Source organism: Protobothrops mucrosquamatus, unplaced genomic scaffold (genome assembly GCF_001527695.2).
Source record: "Protobothrops mucrosquamatus isolate PMUCROS unplaced genomic scaffold, P.Mucros_1.0 scaffold7536, whole genome shotgun sequence".
In the NCBI taxonomy this organism is placed as follows: domain Eukaryota; kingdom Metazoa; phylum Chordata; class Lepidosauria; order Squamata; family Viperidae; genus Protobothrops; species Protobothrops mucrosquamatus.
The window spans coordinates 261-8,645 of record NW_015393336.1 but is presented as its reverse complement, the minus strand read 5'-3'; the positions used below and the strand labels follow the sequence as shown (position 1 = coordinate 8,645).

Here is an 8,385-nt window from a genome sequence, read left to right as displayed (position 1 = left end):
GCCGAGCTCGCCGAAACCGCCGAGACCGCCGAAAGTCTAAAGGCCCAAAGGCAAACGGCTACCCGGCCGCGCTCTCGTCCTCTCACACTCCCGGGGAACTCACCGGGGAGGTCGACCTGGGGACTGGGCTCTTCCGGCTCCTCAAGGGGTCTCCGGCTCTTCGGGGGGTCCTCCGACTCCTCGCGGGTCTCCTCGCGGGAGACCCCCCCCCCGCATCATTTCGGCTCTCCTACGGCGGAGCCACAAAACCAGCGTCCGCCATCTTTCGAGCATGCGCGTGATCTTGATTATCTTTTTCTTTTAAGCTAGAAAAAGCAGAATGAGCAATTTGATGTTGGAATCAGGTAGTCAGAGAGGTGGTGAGTTTCTCTTTTGAGCAAGTTTTTGAACAGTGGCTGAACACTCTCCATGGAAATGTCTTAAACTGGACTCCTATACTAAGGAGATTATAGGACCTAATGGCCTTCATGGATCTTTCACTGTTTGAATGTGCAAAGCTTTGCATCCATTGGTATCAGATGGACAGACTACTTAAGCCAGAGCACCCTTAAGTGCTGTTGGATCTTACAGTTACCCCATTGAAAAGGCCTGCTAATACTATAGGTCAGTGGTTCTCAATCTATGGGTCGGGACCCCATTTGGGGTCGATCGACCATTTCACGGGGATCACCAAGCAAGGCTGTCCGCCATTTTTTTCCCCTTTTCCGGTGGGTGCCTTACCTCCCTTGAGCTGGGCCAGCTGGTGGTCGGCCTGCTCCGTCTCTGCTGCTTGCCAGCTACGCCTCGGCCGGCGCAGGGGGGCGGAACCACGCATGCGCGGCGCTCCCGGGCAGGGAAAGTCCTCGACTTATGACCGGTTGGGTAGTCCTCGACTTACGACTGGTTTAGTCCTCGATTTATGACCAGTTTAGTCCTCGACTTACGACCGGTTTAGTCCTCGACTTACGACCGGTTGGGGGTTGCAGCATTAAAAAGGTTGAGAACCACTGCTATAGGTGATAAAGTTTAAATTCCTTGATCTCGGGAAGTTTAATAGATTACTTGTTGCTTTGGCACACCTGAAATCTGGAAGATCAGATGGGAGTCTTATTAAGTGCAAATCATCATTTTCCTTCAGGGACTCAGCAACGCATGCCATCTGGGTAGGTGTGTGTGTGTATACTTTGTGTTTAACAAAGAACAATTCTGTTTGTATTTTTTGCAGGAGAGGTTTATGTATCTGATCGAGAAGGATGTGACAGCACTGGTGATGGGACACAGGAGAAACCTTTCAAAACAGCTTTGCAGGTATGTTTGAATATTTCTGAAACATCTAAGTCAGAGGCCACCAACCTTTTAGGCACCAGGGACCAGTTCTGTGGGGAGAGGTTTTTCTGCGGACCGGAGGGGATGTGGTTTCGTGTGCTGCCTGCATCCCATGGATTGGGCTTCGCTTGTTTGCGTGGCCCAGTTGCTGGCATGCCGCAGCCCAGTGCAGATGCACAGTCCAGGGATTGGGGACCTCTGATCTAAGTAGTTTGCTAGGTACAAATGATTCATCTTTTGGTAATTCAGAATTTAGGACTTTTTTTTTAAAGTTACTAAAATACATTTTATCTATTAACAAGGAAAATCTGTAACCCTTTAGCAATTAAAAATAACCCATTCATTAATTAATTGTCCTTTTTTTATTATTTCAAAGGCATTGATGTCTACTGGAAAGGAACCACTTCCTACTATCTATGTGGACTCACAAAAAGAAAACCAGGTTGGTTAAACAAATCATTATCATCTTTTCCAGATGCACCAAAAATACTGGTGAGCAGTGCAGAAATTAGCAAGCCTAAATGCCTCACTAGTTTTTGAAATTCACCAGATGTAATTGTGATCTCAGCTTAGATGGTTTTAAAATTGGGGTCTTAAATAAACTCACGGAAAAACTATTTTAATTATTAAAACTGAGTCTTGCTAAATCATGTTGAAGTATGGGATGTGGCTATTGTTTTCTTGGGATAGGCTGTCTTGCACTTTTCATTTTCTGATCTCTTCCCAAAATTTTCCTCTGCTCTATTGACCATGCAACTCATTAGTATTTCATTTTTAATGGGGGATGGTTGGTACATTTGCAAATAATTGGATGTCACCAATAACCAAATAATTGGATATCACCAATAACCAAAGATTGGACCTTGGAACTTTTGCTGTGTCTTATAGTTACTGGTATATGCAAATTAGGAGTGCATTGCTGGAATGCAATCCTGATCCATTTGGTTTAGCCCCAGTTCAGCATTCCAAGTTTCAGTTGAAATAAAACTAAGATGGTCAAGGAGGACAAGTCTGGTCCTTGTTGTTAATTATCGTTTATTTCAGTAGTTTGCCCATAGGAGCCAGGAATTTGGAATGATGATAGTGACAATGATGGCAACTCTCTACCTCTGACGCTTCTCTGTTCATCAGTGGTTACATAAAGTAGTGTTATTCATCCTTGGCAACTTAAAGATGAGTGGATTTCAACTCCCAGAATTCCTCAGCCAGCCGTGCTAGCTGGAGTTTCTGGGAATTGAAGTTCACACATCTTCAAGTTGCCAAGGTTGAGGAACACTGACATAAGGAATGACACTTATTGTCTTGGCAGTAAATAAGATGAATGATGGCTGAATCAATGTTCATATTTCGGTTTCAACTGAAGACCAGTTTTTCTGAAGCAACAGCTAAAAGGGATTCCTTGTCAAAGTTAGAAACGGGATGGTGGCTTAAGATTTTTCTTGTCTGGATCAAAAATCAGCCATGTGACTCTAATTTCTCTTTTAATCTACCTAGAGATGGGAAACGATCTCCAAAACCCAACTCAAGAATGTGAAAAAGCTGTGGCAGAGAGAGCAGCAGAAGAGTGAAGCCAGAGAAAAGAAAGAGGTAAGTTGGCAACTAGAATGTCTATTTTCTGAAATGCTCAAGAATGAAAGTGTTCTTCTAAATGGTCTTTTAATTTGTTTTTTGAAGCAAATGAGAAACGAGAGAGAGATTTAAATTAATTTAAACCTTCTGGACATTGAGTGATATGGCAGCGAATCATTATAGGTTGGTCCCCAAATTCACAGATTTTCATGCCACCTTAAACCAAAGGAGTCCCTGCAAAGTATCAGCTGGGTTGAAGCATTGCCTTAAGCCAAAGATATTCAAAGTTGGCAGCTTTAAGTCTTGTGGATTTCAACTCCCAGAATTCCCCAGCCAGCGTGGTTGGCTCAGGAATTCTGGGAGTTGAAGTTCACAAGTTGCCAAATTTGGAGACTCCTGTCTTAAGCAAGGTAAGCAAACCATAATCTAATATGAACAGTGAACCCAGTCGTCTGATCCTTGCATAAATCAGTATTCCAAACCAGTGTTGTTTCTAATCCAAGTGGATTTGTATTCTGTATAGTCCTTCTGGAGTGCCATCACCATCCAGATTGTTAGTCCAGTTTATCTATTTATCTCGGACCTTTACTTTTGTCTTCAAAGCTCTTGGCAGTTACATCAGAGTTCTCTTGAGTATAACCATTCAAAAGGAACCAATTGTCAAGAATCATCATGATGTAATAAATTGTAACACATTCAGTGTTAGGTTTAAATGTCACTTATTCATTAAACTTTTAGAGAAATATTTGGCAAGTTGCTTGTTCAGGCATAAAATGAAGCAATAATGTGATTTTTTGCTTACAGTAAGGTGCAAACCATTCATTATGGGTTGTAATAATGTGAGAACCAACTTGCTATGGCTGAAGTTACATTTCATGCTAAGCTAGCCTTACCGCGCTTGGCACTGCCAGCTCCCGGGATTCTCTGGTGAGATGGCTATCAGAGAATACTGGGAATTGAAGTCCAGATATCGAAATGGCACCGATAAGGGATGCTTTGTTTGAGTAAAGTTACATTGGCTTTGTTCTTTTTTTTTTGTAAAAAAAAAATATTTTATTGAGTTTTATAGAGGTAATAAAGGGATAGGGTCAAAAAGGATAAGACAACGGGAAACATACAGAAAGGCTAGACCAGGGGAAAGGGGTAACACAAAAGTGGGATTAATCCCACAAAATAACATCGCTTCAGCAAGTCTACCAGTCCGGGTTTACATATTAAATCTTAATAATTACTCTATTATTAAACAACTTTCCATATAATCATGTAAATAACAAATTAGTCAATAAATCTCATTCATTTCAGTACTTAACAATGCTTAGTATTAATTAATTATAATCACTTTAAGATAATAATATATTATATATTAATTCTAGTTTACCATATTATTAAAGATCACAAGTATACAAAGAGGAAGAAGAAGAAGAAGAAATAAGAACAAGTTCATACAAATAATCATGGAATATAAATACAAATTATCAATTATCTCTGTAAATTTCATAACCTTTTCTCATTCTAGCGTGTTTCTAATCAATAATAAAATTTTCCCCATGTTTTAAAGTAGATTGTGTCTTCTTTCTCTTTCATTTCTAAAGTCAATCTATCCATTTCTGCACATTTGAGTACTTTTGTTATTATAGCCTGGTCAGATGGTAAATTTTCATTTTTCCAAAATTGGGCAAATATTATTCTTGCGGCTGTCAGCACATGCAATATTAAATACTCATTCTCTTTTCCATAGTTCAAACCTAATATTCCTAACAAACAGAGTTCTGGTTTAAATTCTATCTGCATTTTAATCATCTCTTCTAGCCACCTATGAATCTTAGACCAAAACTTTTTAGCATTAGGACATATCCACCAGAGATGGTAATAAGTGCCTGGTTGTTGTTTACATTTCCAACACATATTTGATACATTTTTAAACATTTTCTCTAATCTAACTGGTGTCATGTGCCATCTAAAAAACATTTTATATACCTAGGTTTTCCTTATATGCAGCTGCTTTAGTAAATTTAATATTTCGGTCCCATAGTTTTTGACATTGGCTTTGTTCTTACATCAGGATAAGCCACATATCATAGGTGATATGCCCCAAACCTTTAGGTCAACTTTTTTTCTAATCAAATCCCCAAATCTAATCTATAGGCAGAAGATTTGTTGCGACGTGAAAAGAATTTGGAGGAAGCAAAGAAAATTATCATTAAGAAAGACCTCAGTCTCCCGGAGCCCAAATGTGTGAGTAACATCCTTAGGAAAACAAAGTATATTGTGAACTTGCAACATGTTGGGGAAAATGGTACGTTTATGTATGTGGAAATTAACTTGATGTCACAGGGGTAGATAACATGGTATCTGCAAACCCGGTCTGCCTCCATATTCCTCCCTACCCCGCCAGAATCTCATTTATACTTTAAATTTATTTATTTGTTTGTTTGTTTATATCTCACATTTCTAAACTGCCATCTTCTTCAAAGGATAGCCAAATGCTAGCCTCTGGCATCATTCATGTTGCAGAATTTCTCTGGGGTCACAGTATGGTGGGAAAGAGTGTTTGTGAGAACTAATTTTGACTTTTAAATGAAAAGTTTATGGTTGGTTGTGTCCTTTGGCATATCTCCTGTTGTGCCCATTTTATGAGTATTTACAATACCCACCCCAAATTCCAGATCTATCCTGGTCCTAGACAGTGGCCTACACCAAATTTTTCCAATGGGAGAGGTGAAAGAAGAGCAATGTAATTCTGTATTGACTTAAGAGAACCACAGTCAAGTTTCCCCCAGCAAATTTTGGAATTGTAACTTCCAGAATTCCCAGCCAGGTAGTGGGATGGTGGGAGAATTTTGCAAGAAACTGAATATAAAACAGCATCTGATCTTCTGGCACTCTCCAGATGTCTAGGGTAGTTGAGGTGTTGAGATTGTATCTGATTTGGGAAGACTCTATACTAGAGTGTATTTCTAGCTCTGTAGCTCTTTGTGAAGGTGAAAATCCAGCCATATTGAAAGTATCCTCAAGTGGAAAGTAATATCCTTTCAGATCAGAGTGCCCACCACAGGGAGGACATTTAAAAAATCAAAACTGCAGTTGAAACTCCATCCTTTTTAAATGCAGCCTCCATCTTGTCTCATTTTTTGGTTTTCCTTTTGTGGATGCCCCTGTTTGCAGATTCTGAGCTGACATGCTGGCAGTTACTCAGTGCAGATTAAAATCTACCCTGTGTTTATTCCCTAGAAATAACAGGATCTAGCCTTGATGGCGTGGCTGGATGATCAGAAGGGATCTTATGCGCATTGACTCAGAAAATTGTAATTGAGGGACTCTGTCAAATTCCTGTTGTGCAGTCTTTGCTGCATCATTTTGGCTATGTGCCTTCATAGAAGCTGCCAAACTGATGTTGTGGAAATTTAGAAAATCCATTTACTAGCTTAGCCATTTTTTTTCCAGATCTGGAGCAAAGGCATAAAGTATATGTGTGTGTATGTGTACAGGGGGTGGCAGCAGTCTTTTTTTGATGAAGGCCAGTGATACGAGTGGTAATTTGATAAAGAGATAGAGTCAAAGTTTGGTAGTATCCTGGCGGACTGATTTTTTTCCTGTAACCACATGAGAGGGATATGCAGGTCTATCAGAAGAGGTTCCAGTTGTACTGTAGAAATTCCCTGATGCAAATCAGATTGATTTGCACAGGGAAGCCCATATCTCCATTATAAAGAAGATATCTGAGGGTAATATACACATCCCCCTAACTATAGTACACCTCTCTGAACTATGTTGTCACGTTGATTTTTCTCAATGGTTTTAGGGGGGGGGGAGGGCTAACCCAAACCCAAAGTGGATTTCCATAGCAATGAGGATTTTTGCATGCATGTTACTAAAGACTAATATGGCTGTTATTGTTCCTGCCTGTATAGTTAGTTTGTGTAATTAATGAGAGAAGTTAGCTGATTCCTGTTTAGGGCAAGTAGCAGTTGGAGCCTCAGCATCCTAAGCTTTGAATGGGGGTTGAATAACCTCTGGCTAGGAGAACATCAGTAGCACCAGATTCTGAATGCATCTTAGAAGATTCTGATGTCTTCTGGATTCTGAATTGGCAGCCTGTCTCTTTATATATTAAATTACCTGTCTTTTTACAGGTGAAGATTTGTGCCCTGGAAGCCTACAGAGGGGAGAGAGTAAAGGTGTTTGGTTGGGTCCATCGATTGCGTCGGCAGGGTGAGTACCATCTAGCACAGGGGAAGGGTTTTTCCAGAAGCTCTGAATGTTTTGATGCAAGTGTCACTCGCAAGTGTCACTCCCAATGAGGAGAGTGACTTTTGCCTCTATCAGCTGTCCTGTGGGCTGCAGGTATGATGGAATATAAATTGGAGATGAATTGATGAGGGTAAATTGTCTACTCAGCCATATGGCAAGAAATACAACTTTCTCAAAGAAACTAATCCATTCAGTCATAAGCATCTATATGTAGTCCTCACTTACTGATCGTTTGTTCAGCAACTATTTGAAGTTACGATGACACTGAAACAGGAGACTTAGGACCAGTCTTTGGAGTTCTATCCATTGTAATATCCCCACAACCATATAATTGTGATTAGGGCAAGTGGCCATCGGCACGCACTTATGACAGATGCAGCATCCTGTGGTCACATGATCACAATTTGTGACCTTCACAGCTAACTTCCAACAAGCAAAGCCAATGGGGAAGCTGGGAGGAAGTTGCAGTCACATGACATCAGGCTTACTAACTGAGTAATTTGCTTCACAGCCACAGCCAGAATTGACATAAGTTGGGGTGGTTGTGTGATGTTGCAATTGATGATCACATTGCTTAGCAATGGAGTTGCAGGGCGCAGTTGCTATCCTTGCAAAGAGATGTTTTTTCCCCCCTCTTTCCTAAATGAGGCTTGCAAACACAGACTTGAAGTATAGAGACAATCTCCCCCCCCCCAAGAGGTTTAGCAAGTTTGGCATACAAGAGTTACAAATCAAAATGGCATGTAGAAGAGTAGGCAGGTGGAGTCCGAAGATTAGAGTTTGTAGATAGATCATTAGCCATTTCGGATTCAGAGTCAGAGGTGTGAGTTTCACAAGTCAAGAGACATGGAGTGGGAGTTAATAAGTGGTTGTTATCAAGCAAAACCGTTGTTGCTCTGTTTTAATAGAAGCAGCCTTAGTGTAGGTAATTTAATGGGGCAGGACTCCTTCTGCATCACTAGTCTTGCAGACTGTCTGTGCTCTACTCTCTTTGTAGCCTGCCAAGTGCTTTGTTAGGATGGGGCGGTAATTCCAGGCCCTCATCTTCAGAGAGCAATAGCAGCTGGATTTGCTGATTACCGGCCTGCCCTGCCTGCTTAGATGGTGGTGCTAGAGCTGGTTGATCATTGTCTATCAGCCCTTCTGGAGCTGGCTCTGTCTGCTTGTAATAAGTCTTCTCTTCTGGCTCCAAATCAGCCCACCATGACAATTGCAGTCAATAAGTGAGGACTACTGTATAACGGTGTTTCTCAGTCTCAG

At 40.9% G+C, this 8,385-nt stretch overlaps 1 protein-coding gene across 1 annotated transcript; it reads left to right on the top strand.

The window, feature by feature from the left end:
- Positions 1-319: 319 nt before the first annotated feature.
- LOC107300586 (asparagine--tRNA ligase, cytoplasmic-like) lies at positions 320-7,086 on the top strand (the record flags this gene model as incomplete). Its single annotated transcript, XM_015829899.1, has 6 exons — positions 320-359; positions 1,205-1,287; positions 1,682-1,747; positions 2,800-2,892; positions 5,020-5,109; positions 7,008-7,086. Coding segments are annotated over exons 1-6 (451 nt in total), but the record flags the coding sequence as incomplete, so codon positions are not given.
- Positions 7,087-8,385: the final 1,299 nt, after the last annotated feature.